Source organism: Phasianus colchicus, chromosome 18 (genome assembly GCF_987193195.1).
Source record: "Phasianus colchicus chromosome 18, bPhaCol1.hap1.1, whole genome shotgun sequence".
NCBI classification, from domain to species: domain Eukaryota; kingdom Metazoa; phylum Chordata; class Aves; order Galliformes; family Phasianidae; genus Phasianus; species Phasianus colchicus.
The window spans coordinates 5,245,013-5,266,286 of NC_143453.1; the positions used below are offsets into that span (position 1 = coordinate 5,245,013).

A 21,274-nucleotide genomic window follows, 5' to 3' on the forward strand; every position below is an offset into this window, starting at 1 on the left:
TGCAACACAAACCTCAAGGGACCTGATGTATGGTACCTACTGCAATTTGGTTGAAACAAGGCACACTTTCATCAAGAGGTGACATGCTGATTTGCAGCTGTAATGACTTACCTCTGGCTTGGTACTAGCAACATTACATCATATCTTTGTTAGTTATGATCACAAACTCGTGTTTAGTAGCTTCTAAGCAGCAGGTGAGGATTTTGTAGCTTATGTAGGGCTAAGCTGAGATTACAGAAAGTTAATAAATTCCACTGAAAAGGCTGTGAAATGATTCACAGAAGTATAAGAGAACTGTGAAGTGGAATGTAATGAAGACTTATCAATATTTTTAATACTATGAAAACAAACAAGTGTTATCAATGAGAAAAAAAATCATATTAATAACAGTACTTAGTAGTTCATTATTACCCATCAATCTCTAAAATGCTTGCTGGAAAGCAAGAGGAACAGCATGTTTCCAACACTGAGCAGTGTCTTGGTATGTCCATGCAACCCAGAAGCACAGAGACATATCTGCACCTTTCATTAGTGTTGAGAAGAATAAAAGGAACAGAGAGCTGAGCTGAACAAACATTTAAACTCCTCCAATGATCCAACAGAGGTAAAATAACAGCAGAAGCCAGTTAAAAAGCCTTTTAATCTCTAATCAAAATCCCTTAAGATCTGACTAGAGTTCCCTATTCCTGTTCTTTAAATGCCAGTTTTATAAAGACACACGTTTGCAAGTACTTGACTTAGTTCACAGCTCTGCCTAAGGTTTCATACTGACATGGAAATGACAGGAGTACACATCTTGGATTTCAGACTGTTTGTGAGCTAAAGCTGAAGACAGGAAGCAACTTATTTGAAATAGGTGGTTAAAAATACTCTATGTGAGTGATTAGGAATCAGAACAAGACATCTGAGGTGATAAAAGGGTGTCAGGTCTTGGGGAATGCATGCTCCTCTCATCCCACTGGAGCTCTACGTGAGCTGGCAAATTTCATCCTCGCCAATTAAGCCCCTCAAATGAAGTTATTAGGAGCTGACAGGTAACTCATTTCATCACCTCTTCTTCCCCCACTACAGCAGCACCATAGAACACTTCCCTCCTCTGTCTAGCAAGTGGAGGCTCTGAGCGACTCCCGACGGCTATAAAAGGCAAAAAATTCTCTTACAGTTATGCACCCATAGCTAACCTCAGAATATAGTTTCTCTAACCTCAGAATATAGCTTCTCTTCTGATAGAGGAATTCATATAATAGACGTGAAATTCGTTACCTCAGTCATACAGCGTTTTACCTTTATTTTTTAGGTTAGCATCTAACGCCGTCTTGCTCTCAGAGACTCCCTTGGCAATTTACGTTAGAAGAAGTAGCTTTCTTACCCAGTGACAGAGTTGGTGGAAATGTCAGACCCAAGCAAGCACTCAGCTGGCCCTGCCCAGCACCCCCGCTAGCGCTGGCTGACCGCTGATAGCACCGGAGGAACAAGTCGTGGCTGAGAGGCTGTAATTCAATTACCCCATTTACAATAATGCAAATCGCAGCACGCACAGATCTTCCATATTCATCCGGCAGCGATATCCCAGCGGCTGAGCCGGGCAGAAGGCACAGCAGTGCTGGGGGAGCTCGGCAGAACAGAGCACAGCCTGCTCGTGTTTGATTTCAGGGATAGCATGAGGCTGCAATGATTTGGTTGAGGACAGCCGGGGTAATTACTGACAGGGAGGAGAAAGGCCTCAGCATTCAGAGTATTTCAGACTCCCAAACAGATGCTAAGAACACACAGAAGTCATTCTAACAAAACCAATCCAAATACCTGGGGTTTCGGGATGTCAGCCTGACCGCATTGCAATACACACATTACTTATAATATACACACAATACTGCAGCTCCAGGATCTGCTCTCCCAGGGAAAGGAGAGCCTCCCCAGTGCATGCTGCAATTCCCAGATCTGCTCCTGCAAAACACCCCCCGGCTGGCACCGAAATCCACCGCTGCACAAACAAACACACGCTGCAACGAATTAAAAACCCGACCCACAGAGCTGCCAGAGCCAACGCTGCGAGCAGCGTGCGGCAGGGCGGCGTGCACACCAGCGTTCGCTGCAATTAAGACACGCGATCTAAAATTATAAGCATGTGACGAGACAAAGCTGACCGGTCCCAACGAACCGCTAATGCCGTGGGAATCCTCTTAGCCTCCCAACGCTCCGGCGCACGGAGCAGCGCCTCGACAGGCGCAGAGCTGCGGGGGAAGCCCGGCTCCGGCAGACAGCCGGGGCGCTCACAGACCGACAGACAGACGGACAGCCCTAACCCCTCGGTCACACGGCCCCTCACCCGCACGTTCCCCCGCCCGCACTCCGCTCGGCCGCTCCGCTCCCCATTCCCGTCCGCTTCTCCCGCAGCGGAGCCGCACCGCGGAGCCCCGGGGATTCCCTCCGGCCTCGGATGCCGGCCCCGCCGCTCCGCACACCTAAGGGCTCTGTCTCGGCCCCGCACGGGCACGGCGCGCGGCCGCGCTCCCCGCGGAGCGGACGGAGGGGAACTTTCCTTTGGCCGCCCCCCCCCCCCCCGCACGGGGCGGCCGCTTCCCACGGCCGCGGGGCCGCCCCCGCACTCACCATGCCCGGCGGCGGCCCGGCCTCGCTCCGCCGAACTTCCCCGGCGGCCCCGCGGCTCCGCGCCCGCCCCGCCCCGCCCGTTCTCCCCCCCCCCCCCGCCCCGCTCCGCTCCGCGCCGCCCCCGCACCCCCACCTGCCCGCAGGCCCGGCCCCGCTGCGCCCGCCTCGGCGCTCGGCTCGCACTTCCTCTCGCACCGGAGGGAGGCCAACCTCTGGAAACCGCATACCTCAGATTTCCTGCTGCCGCGGTTATTTATTTATTTATTCTTCTTTTTTTCTCCCCCCCCCCCAATTCTTTCTCCTTTCTCTGCACCTCAGCCCGTGTCTCACACGACCTGCTGCCCCCCGCTCCCCCCATTCGCCTTTCAACTGCATAACGCAGATTTATGTCTTAAATACAGAACTTACAGACCAGAAATGAATACTTGCTAAGTATCAATGCCAACAGGCTTTCTTTTTGACCCGCGGGTTTTAATCCGCTCAGTTATTCCACATGATAGCAGCGCAGCTCCTCTCTCTCTTTCTCCTTCCCTATGTGCTGTCGTGTGTTAGTGCCAATTAAGTGCTTGTTGTACCTGGAATTAAAAGCATCTGAAAATGCTTGAATGCTTGAAGCCCAGGGACCGGGTGTGCACCAGATTGGAAATCGCTCATAAAAATTCCAAGCAGCTAAAATACCTTTGGGCCATAAGCACGGCAATGTAAGAACTGGGTTTTTTAATTACTCCTCTTCATCTGCCCTGGTACCATGAAATGCAGCAAGAAGACACCTTTAGATGATGATAAAAGGTAAAATAAGGATTGTAAGACTTAGTTTCCAGGTTTCAAACTGCCTTACAAATGAGCAAAATCTGTTTGACATCATTAAATAGGATAGATAGGTCTGATTCGCTGTTGCTTTTGTACAGAAAGACTATTTTAGAGGTCCGTTACCAACTTTAATCAAGGAAACAAGCTGGTCTCTTTGGAGCTTAGAAGGATAGGGTTTTCATCACAGATAATCTTCAATTCTGCAAAAGTCCAACTGCAAAAGTTACCCATTTCTAGGGGGGGTGGTCCCAAAAAAAAGAGGGGAGATTTAGAATGGATATAAAGAAGTTGTTCACAATGAGGGCAGTGAGGCACTGCACAGGGTGCCCAGAGGTGGTGCTGCCCCATCCCTGCACACAGCCACGCTCAGGGGATGGGGCTGTGAGCACTGCTGGAGCTGTGGGTGTCTCTGTAAAAACAGACAAGCCTGTGGGAGTCCCCTCCAGCTCAAACCATTCTATGATTTCTTGAAGAACCATTTTTATTGATCACCATTACATTCTCTAGGTTTGCACTGCATGCTCCGACCTCACACACCCAGCTAGCAGGGTCCATTGTGTGCTATTTGGACATGTGTGCATAACTTATGGTGCTACTAAAGGAGAACACTCAAACTGTTACCTAACATACAAAATAGAAAGGCACAGTTCCCTGTACCTAGGTTCCCTGTACCTATGGAAACCAACAACATCCGATGGGACTTCCACCTTCTAAACCTAGAAGGAAAGAGATGCCATAAATCCAGTAGCAAGAAGCGGATAAAGCTGTGCACCTGATGTTCACAAGCAGGGATTTGACACTGGGTGCTCACGTCAGCGATAGCCTCAGTGGCTGGAGCACAGCCCTATCATGACCTGAAGCTACAGCTCTTCCTTGCATGGCTGTGCTCCTGTTGCCGCCTGCTCCGGGCTGGCTGGTGAAATGGCTGCTGCAAAAGATGGCTGGCACCATCACGCCCACATCCTTGGTTCACACACAGCACTATGTAATGTCAAAGGCCTTTTCATTAATTATTTTTTACACAGCGCAGAATTTGGGACGTGCTATTCAAGGCTTCAGGCTGATGAGGGGTGAAAGATGAGATGATATTTTCTTAATTGCTTAATGACTTGGGAGACACTGTGCAAATGAGGGCTGCACGAACGGCAAACATCTCCTGCTTTTTATGTTTGATTTGGGTGATACAAGAATGAAACAGCATGGCTTTATGCATTTTGGCAAGGAAGAATGGATGGGGAAACACTGGCAGAGCAATTACAGGAAACTTGAAACATGCCCAGAGTCAACAAGATGACTTAACATTTGTCCTTTTAAGAATAAATGCTCGTAATGATTACTTGCGGTTCAGCAGATAGTCTTCAAGAAGGAGCAATCATTCGAGGTGCAATTGTTAATCCTGAACAACTGTGTCTTAAACACACTTCTTAGTTATTTTTGAGGGGAAAGGAGGATGGCAGAGCACAATTGCAGACCATTAAAAAGCGACCAATTTATATTGCGGTGTTTCCTTGAAAGGTTTAGGTCATCAAGTGCATTTTTAGAAAGCTGTATCTTTAAATCAATAGCAACCAAAGCAAGACTGAGGAATATCTCAGCTGGAATCACCCACTGGGCTGTGAACTCTAGCTCATGCTTTCCAATGCCACAACACTCCGAACCAGAGAAGCCAGAAAGGGATTTTCCACTTTTAAGCATTTTTAACTCTCGCACACTGGGATTTCTTGAAGTGCTCTGAGATGAATAATAAATGCTCAGAAATATTCTAGACCTCTCTGCATTGTAGAGATAAGGATGCTGGCTTTCCATGCAGGCTTTCCATGCAAACACAGCATATGAGTGTGTTAAGGTCAATATACATATATTTGAAATTGTTTCATTTTAAGTGATGTTCTTCAGAGGATAGGCACTGTAAATCCTAGCATGAACTCTGTTTCCATGTCTTTTCTTTTAAAGGAAGAAGGATATTGTTTTCACTTAGAGATGACTTTTTTTCTCCCTCTCCTTGCAGAGAGAAAGGTAATCTCAAGCTCCCATGACAATTACAGTCCTGCAGGAAACAGAAAGCATTCTTCCTTCAGCAGCAGTATTTGCTTCCTTTAATTCAGATTTTTTTTAGTCTTCTTGCAAGCAAATAACAATAGCTATCAGACCAGAATATTTGCCTGGAAAACCCACTCTAATCCAGAGCAACGAGTGTTATGGTAGGATGTAATTATTTTACAGGGCAATTTCCCTTTTCTAGCAGTGCTGGAAATGCTCTAAGGAGATCACTTCTGCAGGGAAGAGAATTAGCTGCTGTCGCTGAAAACAGAGATGTATCACTGAGGCTAAACCACAGGATGGGCAGCAGGTAGCTGAAGGAGGTTTTGGAGAGAGAAAAGAGGGAGGAGAAAAAGCTGTATTTCAGTTTTTCCTTTAAAATACATTAATTTTATTATCCGAAGATGTTCTCCTATTTATATACGGGTTTATAATTCTTGTTTTGGAGTCATTTTACTTTCCTCTGAATATGAAAGAGGGATATAGACCAGCAAGTGCCAAATCTGGGCTCTCAGGAGACTTGTGTCTGTTCAAAACTTGTGCCTTTTCAGTTTTCAGTGAGTAAGGGTAACCAAATCTTTTCTGACAGTTACTACTCTTTCTTCAAAACCACAACTTGGACTGTGAAATAATATTTCAGCTGGTCCTGTGTCATTTATACTCTGACAAACTTACAAAACTATTAGAAACTCCTCTTGCAAACGAAACTTTTGCTAATTTCATATGGACCATTTGTTGTTTTGTTTACAGGCAAAAAAAGAAGTAAAATAACATTCAACTACCTAATTATTTGTCCTACATTTAAACTCTTGTTAAAGGGGCAAGAAGAAAGAATAAATGCACATGGAAAAATAAGAGAGGAATGTGTCAGAAGGCAGCAACAGCAGTAAGAGAAATCAAAAGGAGATTAAGAACAGAAAACTGTGGTATGTCATCTTGCTGTCTTCACCTTGCTGTCTGCATACTTAAAGAATTCCGATTCAGACTCGTCTCCTGGTGGGCCTTTCATTTTGTTAGCTTCAGGCTGCCACTGGAGATAGCCCTCAGATGGAAGTTTTCAGGAAAAAAAGTTACTTTACTTTGCTTTACCTTATTGATCTGAGAACATACAGAGGCAGGAAACATTATTCTGGCTCAATTATTTACAACAAAGCAAGCAAAGGATTGTCAGATTTTGGAGGGAGAAAAGTGACACATTGAAAAGACAGTGACACAGCAACCCAGCAAATGGGTGATCATGGGAATGGGTTACTTACCTACAGTGTGCCACAGTAACACTGTGCCCAGAACTTACTGATTTCTAGCAGACACTTCAGGAGCGCAATATTCACCAATTAATAATTTGCAAATAAATTTGTTCCCTCCCTAAAAAAATCTGTTTGCTTTTCAACATCATAACTGTCCCTTCCCCTAGAACACGCACAGGCATGCACACACATGCAGAGTGAAATTCAGGAAGTCCTTTTGCTGTCGTTCCTGTTTAATCCCTGTAATACAAGAATTTACTGCCTGCAGAAACTCCGCTTGGTGTTGAAGAGAAAGCCTTTTTCTGGCTTTAGGTGCCAATCAAACACTACTCCTAATTTGAAAGCAGTTTGGGATACTAAAGCCAATCACTGAAGGCTTTGGAGGGTTTTTTTTGTTGTTGTTCTTTTTAACACAGGAGCTTCTTGGAGGAGCCCCAGGCTGAAATTAGAGGTTAATCAGTCAGTGATAGGAATACTGACATATATCTCAGCTTAGATGCCCACCAATAAATAAATAAATAAATAAATAAAATAAAAAAGGTTGCAAAATTTTTGGTTTTAAACTCTGTTTGTGGGTTACCCTTTAAAAATAAAATACCTGTGTTACTGCAGCATGACTTAGGAGTAGGGCTGCTTAAAGCTATGTTTGGAAATTAATCTACCTGGTTTAAAAGCTGCATGTCTGTGCTTGAGTTAGAAGTGAAGTCTAAGGATATTAGAACTGCAATTGTTCCTAAATCTTCCTTTTTCCTGGAGCCAGAGTTGCTCAACTTTTTGTTCCTGTCAACTCTGATAGAAGAAAAACAAAACAAAAACACACCTTCCTATCATTAATTTCTATTTTTGTCACTTTCTCATACTTTGTACCTTTAGGTTTTTTTTATGTTCCCATAGAATATTTTCCCCTAAGTGACAAAGAAAATGCACTTCACTACATTCACACTGAATTCCCATCTTCATTTTAGCCTCATACTAGCCTGTAATCCACGCTCATTTTTTAAAACCTTTTTAAAACCTGATTTGTGATTCTATTCATGTCTTTTAACACTGAATCTGCTGCTAGCTGTGTTACACAAATGGAGCATAAACAAAACTTGTACTCTATATTAACCAAGTTAAGATGGTCTTAAGGTGTCACAGAGTTTGGGACATCCACACACACATGAGCTGAACAGAAAGTAAAGCCTGACAGCACACCCATCTGTCTTCAGGTTTGTCCAAGTGTTTCCCACAGGAAACACTTCAGAGTCAGTAGTACTTGAGTAAGAGGAGCTCAGTGACCCTTAAATACTGCATCTGATGGTTACACTTTGATTTTAAAAACAAACAACCACCAAGCAAGAAAAACCAACACGTGCTCTTAAACTCTTAGTGCAGTCTGTCAGGGGGAACAAAGTAGGTATGTGTAAACAGAAATCATTTCAGCTGTTGTAACAAGCTCATTAAATTATCTCAATCCTCTGAATACTTAAGAAAACACCATTAATTTAATGACTCACACTAGTTCCAGTCTGCTAAGCAGTAGATCACAGTTTAAGTGCTGGTACACTTTGAGAATACACACAGGGAGCAGTTCTGAAGTGATAAAGTTTTAAATTGAAAATGACTTGGTAGGATTTTTCAGTTTCTGATTTTTATTCTGTCTGCAAGCCAAATAGCAGGCAAAATTAGTCATTCATTCTGAATAGCTCCTAGAAAGTGCTTCAAGTGAAAGGTCTGTGCTACTTCTGTGCTTTGCTTCCTCTAAGCTACTGAAAAATCAACCAACTTAGTAAAAGCCAACTTCATGAAGCTGTTTATTGACAGGACACAAGTTATCCAACTGACAGAAGGTGAAGCGTGTGCAGCTGAGTGAGCAAAGTTCAGAAAGCTCCTGGAAATGCACTGCTTTTCACCTGAGCTCTGATAGGAACCTCCCCTCCTGTATGACACACTCAGGTGCTGAGCACCATGACACCTTGTTTAAGCAGTCAGTGCTTGAGGTTTCACCTCTTAGATATCATGCAAACTCCTAGAAGTGCTCATATTATGCCAGGAAATCCAACCTCCTCCACAATAGCCAAGGAGTTGGAGCAGTAATACACTATACAATATTCAGCATTTTTACTCTTCTACCGTTAGGAAATTTGCCAAAGATGGAGCACTGTTACAAAGATAACTCCTGCTTCAGCATCTTCATCTGAGCCCCACACAGTGACGCTGCAGGCATCTCAAAAACGGCTCATCCACATAACAACAGCACGTGCTCTTACCTATCATCAGCTGCCATCTTATCTCCTCACCTCCATCTTAACCTTTTTAGTTTTGCCAATTAAAGGCTTTTAAATTAATGGATACAGCAGGATATATCTATAAATACGTTCCACTTGCACAGATGTACGCACAGACTTGTACCACTGCTCTCATCCCACATTCTCCTGTTTTCACTTCTGCACTGAGGCAACATATATCCTTGAAAAATACAAAAATACTCAGATCTTTCTGCTCAGAACTGTAACTCCAGGAATTTTTCTCACGACATTTGCTGCTTTAATAAAATAAAATTACTTTCACTATTAATTGCGATGCAGGTTGTAATCAGTCACAGTGCCAGGTCAGTTGAAACCCAGCATCCAAGTGTGGCAGGGTTTTGGGAATGCAGTGTGTGCTGTACATCTGCTGCACATTCACTGTGCATTGTCATTCCCTGACTGCCTTTGGCTCCTTTAACTTTCAGAGTAAGGTTGGTCTCTTTGCACAGACAAGATACAATGAAAGGAATGAAAATCTCACTGCCATATCTATCTCTCATATCTGGAACATGGGGGGGTGAGCAGATACAGAACTGACATCTACCTCAACAGCAGTCCTGGAAACATTCCCAAAGTGAAGGATATAGAAGTAGTAGAGAAAACTGCACTGATTAATGCCCCAGAGTCCTCACAACACACAACTGGCAGAAACACCTCATTAAAAACAGAGTGAAAAAGCACAGTTCACCTACATCACTCACAGCTTCACCTAAGAAAGAAGTCATTCAGAAAACAATCCTGAGGTTTTGATTCTGGCCATGCGTACATAAAATTTCCATTCCCCAAAGTATTGCTATCAGTTTTAGAACAAAAGGAGAGGTTTTTAAAGACAACGAGATGTGACTTCACACACACACACACAGTCTTCAACACGCCTGTGTGAACTTTGCACACTGTGACTATAGGGACACATGAAAGGTGGGTTTTGGTTTTTTCCTTTTAAGAACTTAATTTTAAAACTAACCCCGTTCAGTGGTTAAGTGTCTAAAGGTTACTTCTCCATTCATACCTGATACACAGCTAGCAGATGGCTAATGGATTTATTCACTGCACATTTGTAAAAGGACACTCATCACACAGCATTCTCCAAGCCAACCAGCACCATCCGAAATGCTGTTCAGACAGGGTAAAATGGTTGCTGTTAAACCTTTTAAGATCCAGATTTAAAACTGTTTTATGTCCTGTAACATGGTACAACCTCCACAACAATTGCTCTTCTATAAAAAACAGCTTCACTTTTTTTTTTACTGGTATTTGTCTTTTGTCTAAAAATATATCTATAAGAACTAAAGAAGAAACTTTTCCTAGGGAAGCAATGGGGTGGGGGTGGGGGGAAGCTGTTTAATATCCACTGGCACAAACGACAGTTTAAAACGCCATGCTTGGATCTCTAGGGATTTAGATTTATTGGCATCTTTACTCGCTGGGCCTTGGAAGCCTGCAAAGCCAGCCAGAAAGAACAGTGTGTATATACTGAGGCAGAAAACTTTGCGAACGATGGACATTTTTCACTGATGAGTTCTGTTTTTCCAAGAGGATGGAGTGAAGAACTGTAAATAACATGTTGGGCAGAGGTTAAAAAGTTATCTAGCTTTTTATAGGCATCTTTAAGATTTCATTGCTTGCCCGGTTTCTGGTCTTCATCCAATCACTACAAATGTTTCACTTGCACGGTTAACTCCTTGCTTACCTTTGTTTTCAGAGCTGACATTAAGATTGCTCGAGAGAGAGAGCACACAGAAGAGCAAGCAAGAGATGATCAGATTCATTTGTAGTGAAATGAAAGCTTTCTTCCAGTTTAAACACTAGAAAATGGGGACAGGAGGTATATGAGTACAGTTGTAGAGTTATGTTATCATTACAAGTGAAAAAAAAAAAGGGGAGAATAAAGGAGACTGGCTGGTTACTGGTAGAACAGCAGCTATCAGAAAAGAAATCATGCCACCTTAGCTCTCATTATAGGGGCAATGAACACTAGTGCTTCCCCCACTCTCCCTTCCCCCAGTGGAACCTATTTGCTGTGCTGGATGACAAAAATAATGGAAATTACTATGCTTATTTGACTAAAACAAGTGGATTCTTTAAAAGCTGCCTTATCTACATACAAACATTCTGTCTGCTTCAGATAATATCAGCAAATGTAACAAAGAGTGAGAGAAAACAGTCATTCTCTTCCACACACCTACCTCACAAACTGAATTTCAGTCATAGCTTCAGAAAAAAGTTAGCATCACCTCATTATGTGTCCTAATTAACCAAATTATACGAACTCTAATTTTCACTTAAAAATTTTCTAGACTTGGTGACTTAATGCAAAAATAATCTCACAGATGTGAGTTGTATTTAACCAATGCAAACATACCTTCCTGTGCCTGCAGGATGCCCATCTGTGAGCATGGATGAGTTCCTCTGCCTTGTGGTGCACTGCACACTCATGGACTGGTGCTCAGAATTAAGCACCCATCTCTGTGCCATGGTATTGCTCCACAGTGGTGATATTTGAAGGAAGATTGAGCAAATTAACAAAAACCAAACAGGAACAACATCAAGGAACAATGGATGGGAAAACACTGATTTGTTTTCACTCTGCAGTGGTTCAGACTTCAGCTTATGCCACAGTCACAAAATAACTGCCTTATACAGCTGATTTTGTTTACAAATTAAGTCACGGGATTATGAATCATTTGGTTCAGAAGGGATTCCTGATGGGGTTATTTATTCCTGAGAAGCTTTCCACACAAATATCTCTTCACCCACACCAGAAATGGTTTCCTCGCACAGCTGAAGAACAATAGCTTTGTAATGACATTAGGCAGGAACGTAGGAAAAGCAATGAAACACTTGTTAAAATTTCAGAGGCAGCAAGCTGGGCAGGCAGCACATTAACTCCAACACATCCCCAGTGCAGAACAGCAAGGTCATCTCTTGCCTTGCCTTAAGGAGGAGTGCTGGGTGACCTGCACAGCCCCGACTCACACTGCAAAGCTTCCCTGCCGCACAGGGGCTCCTAACAGCATGCCAGGGCACTGCTGACAGTCCTCCTTCCCACCCTGTCAACCACTTCAGAGAGGAGCTGGCTCTCCTGGCAGATGAACAAAATGTGCATGTCTTGTACTGAACTTAACAGCTGAACGCCTCATAGGCAGTAGAAAGCTGACAGTAAGAATTTGCATTGACTGAATGGCACTTGTGCTAAGTAGTAAGCTCTTTGTAAGGGTCTCTGCTGGGGCCTGCACTGTGAGAACACAGACATTTCATAGATGGAACAGGCCATCTCCTGGAAGGATTATGTCTTTTCAAGTAGGTGGGAACTTAACCATCCTCTAACCAGATAGCTCTATCTGCCTACCACATTACAAAGCATGAGTACATGAGCCTGATGACATCCGTTGTCATTATGCTGTCATTATTTTGTTTTATCCAGCTGCACAGAAGGTCAGAGTCAATGGTGGAGATCATGTTTTCTAGACACAATTTTGTGTGCCACCGATTAAATGCTACTAACTCTAATCATTTAAAGTGTTAGCTAGCTGCTAGAATCAGAAGTATATTTTTTGTATTTTTAATGAACCCTAAAAGCATCTTGAGTCTTTTATGATTTCTGTTACCTTTTAGTTGCATAAAAATGGCATCCAAAACTCTCAAAAGCAAGAGCAAAACCGAATAGCCAGGCCCTTGTGATTTCTGGGGTGCCATCTGAGTTTTGTTTTGTTTTTTTTAAAACTTGATTTGGCATCCTCTCATTCTCATTTTCACACAAACAGAAGTGCTAAAGACCTTTTTTTTTTTTTTTTTTTTTTTTTAATTGCAACCAATGAGCAAGCTCAAATACACCCATTAGTTCTCTTGGACCCCCAGACGCGACTGAACACCAACTCCAACCTTGCTGAGGCAGAACCTCAGCTCACACAGATTCACAGTAAACTTCACTGAGTTCTTCCCCTTCCTCCCCTCATTCAAAAGGAACTATTTCTCTTAGGAGACTCGTTTTCCATGCAGCAGATGTCTCGGAGCTGGGAGCACATTTGCCAACTGAAAAGACACACACAATTGATGAGCAGAAGAGTAACCCAGATCTATCAGCAGCCAGGAACAGAAAGAAAAGCAGAGCAGCTGAAGTTATAGGAGAGCAATCTTAGGCTGATGTTCCTCCAGTTTCAGGCTTTTCCAAACAAACTGAGGCTACAGTCAAGCTGCTCTTGGCCCTAGGGGGCATTTGGGATTTCTTCAGGTTAACACCAGTAGCAAACAAATAGAAAAAAAGCCTGGAATACCCAACAGACTTTGTTTCATAATGGAGACCATCCTAACAGATTTCATTCTTCCCTTCAGTGATATACATCCAGTTTTCTCTACCACATCACGCGGCCAACAGAAATTAAAATGCTGTAGCAAATGTTGCATTTTAATTCAAGTTATGGAAGGCATTAATGCTGAGGTGATACTTCAGGAGCTGGGAGAAAAATAAAAGGTCTGTATCAGCTCAAAAGAAAATTCCATACACTGAGTGCCATGTTCCTGACAGTGATCAGTAGCGTGTTTAAGGGAAGATATAAAACCAACTGAGGCATACAGTGAAACTTCTGTGATATAAAATCCCCCTCCAACAATGCTGACAAACTTTTCCCCTACGATTTTATACTAGAGACTTCATCATAGCCTTCATTTCCTATGTCTCAAATTCACCCATCTAGCTCCAGTTGTACAGAGCCCCAAAACACAGTCAGTCCTTGCAGCTTGCTCTCCTTTTCAGAATCATTTTCCTCTGGAAAGACTGAGATGCAGCTTTCAGAATCTGAAACACAGCTAGGGAAAGAACCAGCTATTTGAGGAAAACAACCAAGTATGCACTGGTTATCACCCTCTTGTTATGAGAACTGCCACTAGAAACCTGCAGCACTCATCCTTCAGCTGCTCGGTGCCCAGATCTTGCAGGTCTGTACACCAGAGGTCTGCTGCCAGTGCCTGCACCCAGTATGAACACAGGCAAGCTGAAGGAAATCAATGCTGTCTCAGCTTGGGGCTCCCAGTGGGTGATGCTGCCTTTGTGTGACCCTGCTTATTCAGACCGCAAAATGAAGAGCTTTGGGGATGCAGCAGAGAATAAACATACCACATCTCTTTTGGAATTAAAAATAGAACAATTACCCTTAACAGTTTGCAGCCTTGCAAGACTTCATGCACATGAATGTCTGCACTATAGAGAACGTGTGCATGCAGAGTTTTCATATATTTACTTATGCAGAGAACAGCTACCAAAATTGGAAATCAAGATCTTTATTACAGGAAAATGTGCCAGGAAAATACAACTCCAGTGTATTAAGCCATATGGAGAAGTTACTGAGATACTGAGCTCAGCCATCAGAATGCTTCTTCCACAATCACCACCCACACACAGACTGATGAATACTCATCATCTGTGCATGAAGTTTCACTTTGTTTTATTAATGACAGCACGAAATCTGAATAAATAAAAATGTGCCCTGCTATATAAAGCAATGTTATGGTGTTTTTTTGGTTTTTGTTTTTCCCCAATGAATTAATTTCTAATTTAGTTACTATAGAAACCATTCTGGAGCCCTCTAGGTTTTCCTGTATATTTACACACATAAAGAAGAGGAAAGCTGGGACACAGAGGTTATGGAGAAAAGTGCAAGTGGTCAAACAAAAAAGACTTCTACTGAAACACTGCTAAAACTCCTGCAAGTCTAACTGCAATCATCAGTGCAACACTCCCAAGAGCATTGGGGCTGTTCTCTTTCGTTTGGGAAGCAACAGGGTACAGTGATGCAATGAGCACGCTCTACTTGAAACATAAAAAGGCCAGTTGTGCACGTCCTGGCATTTCCTAATATGCCAAATAAGAGGAAATCAGGCTAAGCAAACGTGTCTTTTTTGTTCATTCTTAATACAGAAAAAAAAAACTCAAAGAGATTTCAGTCGCAGCTGAGTGACAGCTAACAAATTAGACAGCAGACTGACACACAGAGTCAGACGTGCAGTCCTGCAGTAAAAGTGAACGGGAGACAGTTTGCCCCGTGTTTATTTCTTTTCATACAGTGCTCTCATAAACATTTCATAAATAATTCTACTAGGAGTATGCATGATTTATAAAATGTCTGGGAGGAGCAGGCTGGCACAGTCCCTGCTCGTCTTCGAGCTCCTTAGCTTTCTCTTGCACATTGTTGTTTGTACTTGTAAAAACAAGCCAGCTGTAATTTCAACAACCCCAAATCTGTCTGGTCAAGAGACTAAAAACACTATTGCTACTGGCTCCAATAAAGTATAGGATATGGTATTGCTATGATAAATTATATTCAGAAAGTCACTTAAACATTCACTTAATTCTTTTGTAGCATGAAAGCTAAAGAGTTCTCAAAAGCAAAACCAAACTTGTTATATGGAAGCAAACAGACATCCTACATGAAGTGTTTCTGTTCAAAATACCCCTGGGAAGGATTCATAAGCTTAGGTTAGCCATTTAATTTCTAAGATTCTGTGACTGCTTACTTGTGTAGCAGTCTTTGGAGTTCTTGTTTTATCACCCGAGTCTGTAAGCGAAGACACCAGTGGGGCCAGTGGGCTGTACCACCATCTGGATGACACACAGGTCTATATTCTGAGCACTGACCCAGATGGAGCAGCACATGTGCTTTGCTTACCACTGCCAGCCTAGGAGCTCTGCATGGGAATGAGCTAGTTGAGGTTTAACCCAGACAAGTTCCCAGAAAGGTTTTTCTTTCCAAGTTGCTCACAGCTTTAGGTTTGTCCCACTCTGGAATGTCAGATGACATTAACAGTTTTTTTCATGTGTACTTGTTGCCATTTCTCTCTCAGATCTGGATTTTCTCACTGTGCTATGTTTGTGTCATCTGTATTGGATTACTGCCACGTGTTCTACACCGAGCACTGCTTGAAGAGGATTTTGAAAATATAGCTAGTAGAAAATGACATCACCGAAATATGTAATCATGCTAAGCTCTTATGTATATTGTATCTGTTAACAGCAATAGTAACCTACATGCCTGGAGGAGTAATCAGGATGTTAGCACCAATTCACCAGGACCCCAACAAGTTGTGCTGGCCATCCCTGCTTATGCTGTCACCACAGCAGAGCCACACTGCAGAACTCGAGTCCCCAGTGTGAAATGTCTCACACCTGATTGCAACATACCAAATGCAAAACTTGGGGCTAACATTGACCTATGTCCAAGCGGAGGCCATCACTGTCACTTATTTCCTCACTTTTCTAACAGTGTTGCTGGTATATTGCACCAGGCTAGCATATATCTTTCATTGAAAACTATCCTTTATTTCAAAGTGTTTATCAATCCTAGCATTTTTCATCTTTCAGGGTATAAAAATACCAATATGAAGAGTAAAGAATGATTGTTCTGTAAAATAACAACGGAAAATACGCATCTAGGGATGCAATGGAATCTAAATTAATTTAAATTAAATTATCTAGCCCTAGCATTCAAAAACTAGATATCATTTAAGTCAACCAGTGATCTCTCAATGTGGTAATTCACAGTTGCAAGTGGAAACATTCCCTTATACACAGTACTGAATTGCCCATTCCTCATACATGAAAACATTCTTGACACTTACGCTGCGATAATGAACAAGTCAGCCATGATCATGCAAAACTCACACGTGACTTTAAGAACGATGAATAATTTCATTGACATCTACAAGAATACTTGGTTAGCTGGGCTGGAGTCAAGATATTCACAGATGTCAAGTGCTAATCACAGTGCAGGATTCTTAGAGAGAATGCAGACAGATATTGAAGGACAATGCCATGTAGTCATCAATCGGGCCACAGCTGTTTGGTCCACACCCTATCAGGCTGGCAGTAGTTGTTAATGAAATTTTTTTTCCAGAAAGATAGAATGACATTATTCTTTTCACAGATAATCCAGGATATCATTTTGAACTGCTGTCAGTATCCCTTAGTTGTTCAGCCCAGCTGAGGGACTGCAATCAGAGGAAAGCACTTACCAAGAAGTTTGTGCAGGGGTGCTAACTAACACAACATACAGCAAAGATGAAGACAGATGTAAACAAGTATGAAATGGAAATAAATTTCAGATGAATCAAAATCAAGCTAGGCTATAGCACTGCATGGGTATGCAGAGGCAAAATTCTGTCACTGCAATCACAAGAAACCACATCATAGTCCAGAAACAAACAGAACATTTCTAGGTCCTTCCCACACACCACAAGCCACAGAACAGTTACAGAATCCTATCACAAAAGAGCACAAAAAACTAGAACACAGCCCAGAGAAGCCACAGATACTAAAGACAACAGCAGTGCATTGGGCCTCAGGTGCAGCAGGGTATTTGATACGTAAGTGCACATAAAAGTCTCACAAGTACAATTTCCCACGTTACCCAGAGAAGCAGAGACCACCACGTAGACTAAAATATATCACATACACAGGGACAGTCTATAAGACAGCCCTGCTACTGTGCTGTGTAGCTTGGAAATATTCTTTTTCTGAGCTAAAATATAAAAGCAGAATAAAAGAGCTCCTTCCAGCTCCTGAGATTTCTGAGAGCAACTGGCACTCCTGATTGAAATTGAGAACTAAAATTTTGAGAAAGAGTAAACAAGAGGATAATTACAATTAATAGAATTATAATTTTTAGAGAGTTCTCAGCCACTAAGTACATGATAAATGATGTGTAACAGAAGTGCTGACAACTCCCAACATATTCAAGCTCATCAGAAGCAAACCCTCTCACGTGTTTCCCTCCACGAGGAGAAACCCCAGCAGAAATCTCTATTCTACAGTTCTGCCTTTCTGTTCACTAATTATGTGGCTCATTTAACATGCCTTTCCCAAATTTTACATTACCAGCCTTTCATAAGTCTTTCAAATGAGAAACAGGTGTTAAAATGGTAGCTGAGAAATTAAGGATATGTTTATCAACGGTATAGACTTACATTGAAGAAATTGGTCTTGTTCCTCTCGCAGAAGAGGCCCTGTGCAGGCATGTGCTTCAGCTGCTGCCATGGCACGCCGCTGCCCAGCAGCACATCACGGGCCCACTGCAGGTTCTGGGGAAGAAATGGGGCAGGTGAGTTGCAGGAAGGTAATGTCATCACTTGCGTTTATGTCCTACATATTGCAGATTGCTGCTGGAACAGCAGCATTTGTGGATGTGTGGTTTGGGGATGACATCCCTCAGGGAAGACAATTCAGCTTCTCAGAGTGAGCACCAGACTGCTCAGCTCCAGCTGAGGATCAGTCAGTTCCCTATAACTGCAGAATGCCACCTCGTATCATAGTCTCATAGAATGGGCTGAGTTGAAAAGGACCACAATGATCATCTGGTTTCAACTCCCTGCTATGTGCAGGGTCACCGATCACCAGACCAGGCTGCTCAGAGCCACATCCAGCCTGGTCATGAATGCATCCTGAGATGGGGCATCCACAACCTCCTTGGGCAACCTGTTCCAGTGCATCATCACCTTCTAAGTGAAAAACTTCCTCCTAGCATCTAAACTGAATCTCCCCTGTCTTAGTTTAAAATCTTCCCCAGGGCTAACTACCAGCAAACACACCAGCGTTAAGGTCAAACACGAGAGGTAACCACTAAGCTTAAAACTGTGGCCCTCTTTCACTGGGCTGCTTAATTCAAGCCTTTTATCTTTACTCAGCCCTCCATGTAATTTTACTTGATCTCTTTGGAAAATTCCGTGCCTGTCATCAAATTTAGTTAATGCTGCTCAATGGATTCACAAAGAAAGCATTGGTAGGGGAATAAATGATAGAAAACAATCACAAATTTCTAAGAGCATTACCTAAGAGATGCATGTACATCCCTTGTTGGTTGAGAACTAGGGACAGCTGTTGGCTCTGGGCAAAACATAGTACTTAGTATTACCAACAGATGGGACAATTATTAATTGTAAGGTTTTGCTGACAGTGGTTTTGATTTGCTATGTTTTTTTCTATCAGTATTAGAATGTAGCATTGGAGTTACATTACACTGAGGATGGTTTGTTTGTTTAGGTTTGTTAACTTTCTTAACAAACGAGAGGAAGCCATTTGGTTCTACAGACACAAGTAAGTGCTCAATTCAGATTTGTTTTCTGGGGACTGTAAATATGCTTCTGTGAATCCTAAATGTGATTAAAATCGTGTCCATCTGACAAGTATACTCCACTTGCAATATCACCTCAATACTTGTGCTGTTCGTAGCAAAAACCTTAGCTTGTTTTCCAGATGATTTTCTCTACAAGATTCTGATGAAACACTAAAACCTCTGCCTAATCTGCCAGGAGATCATTAAGGACAGTGTCATGCTCTGGTGATCTGCTATGCAGGTGATACTGACCGTTCATAGGCATGTAGGTATACGGTACATGTAATTCACAGGCTTTTATTGGCTATGATGACAGTGACCTAGGCAAGAGCAAAAAGATCATCCAGACAAATGGGACAATTATCTGGGACCTTCACGCAATCAAAACTAATGGGAATAAAAAAAATGTAGTTACAGACTTTCCACTCCCCTTCTCCTTAAATCAGCACAATCAGTTATTCCCACTGAATACGCCTGAACAGCTCTCCCAACTCATTAGATTTCACAGTCTGCTCTGCTTTGTTTTTAGCTGATGAAGTTATGAGCGGTGGGTGAAGGGATCCAGGACATAGCAGAAGGGATTTATTCCTCTTGGCACACCGCTTGTCGGCCTGAACTGCTGGATTTAGCTGGCTGACTCAGGGCAATTATAAAGCACTCTTTCCAGTTCAGCTGTTGCCTCCCCTATCTTCATCACCCCAAGATTCAAAGGCAAGATGACTGACAGGGTAAAATAAATTGTCAAAAAAAGTTTACTGGCTTTGTTAAAATGGAAAAGAAAAATCTCTTATGGTCAAGCAAATGGAAATCTGAGTCACCTCAGAGATGGACACCCATTAAAAAACAGTGACAAAAGCCACCAATACCTAACTTGGAAACTCTGGGAAGTGCTGCTTAACCCTGACACCATTAGGCACGTACTCACTATTCACAGAGCTTTTTAGTGATGAACAATGTCCTGCCAAGTCCTGTCTTCTTCCCTTCCAGAGTGTGCCAATGCTCATTTGGGAGATAAAGACTGAACATCACAAAGGATGAAAACTTCAAGAGAGACACGAGGTGAATCAGAAACTAAAATTACTCCCAAACTAGTGATGAAGTAACTTATGAAAATTCACCCTTGCTTTCCTGCATAGCTGTTCCAACAAAAACCAGCTATGTAAAATTTCCTGTGATAACAAAATAAGATAAATAGCCTCCGAAGAGTAAGTGGGGTTTTGATGGGGGGGAAGAAGAAGCTAAATATATGTAGTCATGAAAGGTTTTTGAAAAAGATGTTAAAAAGAAAGCTCGCTACTACTTTTATTAATCTTTCAACAGCAAAACATGTAATACTGCAAAAATGGGAGGAAACAGATTGCATACAGAAAACTTGTTTTTCTGTGCAGTGTGGAGACCTGCCAATCCTCTGCTTTCCTGGCGAACCATGAATTCTGGCCATCAGTCTCCATTCTTCATACATATTCCTGGCACTGGTACATAAATGCTGAATTTTCCAAGATGGTTATATGCATTTTAAAACTCATCTCAGCTTTCTAAAATTTCCCAGTAACTCAGTCTGCCTCCAAAGCGACCCAACCTGATCTAGATTATTAACTTTTTTGGTTGGGCTTGTCACCAGGTTATTCAAGCACACAATTCTCATTCCAATTATCACTGCAAATGCATGGATCCTTTCCATGTTTTAATTTGTTCAGGAGTGAAACTCCCACTATAGACATATTAATGCACCATTAAATCATAGATATTCAACACTTTTCTACAAAAGGACTTAAGTGAGTTGTTTAAGAAAAAGAATTGTAACCCAATCAATATATGTAGTCTGTCTGTATCAGTTTAAAGTCTGGGTTTTTGATTTTTTTGTTGTTGTTTCTGTAGTATTGAGTAGTTGTTTGTTTGAGAAATAATAAAAATGGATATTAAAAGCCAATATTGCTCCTTGAAACAAACCTGATAACTACTAGGCTCACACGAGTAAGATTCAATTATTCTGAGACAAGATAAGTCTAGAAAACAACATGCATTTTATAAAGAAAAACATCACAATTCAATATGTTGATGTTTATATTGGGAATAGCAAAGGAGGAGGCATCATCACTGAGAAAAAAAACGCAGAAAATATTTTACAAGTAGTTCCTCAGGCAAGGACACATGCTATTTGAACCACTGAACTGAA

At 42.2% G+C, this 21,274-nt stretch overlaps 1 protein-coding gene across 5 annotated transcripts in view; it reads right to left on the bottom strand.

Moving 5' to 3' along the window:
- Positions 1-21,274, bottom strand: part of CABIN1 (calcineurin binding protein 1) — a 92,922-nt gene that overhangs the window by 38,505 nt on the left and 33,143 nt on the right. For all 5 annotated transcript variants that reach the window (XM_031592337.2, XM_031592334.2, XM_031592335.2 and 2 more), the window contains exon 30: positions 17,954-18,067. In XM_031592337.2, the coding sequence (XP_031448197.2) occupies positions 17,954-18,067 (114 nt within the window). The remainder of the gene's footprint in view (positions 1-17,953; positions 18,068-21,274) is intronic.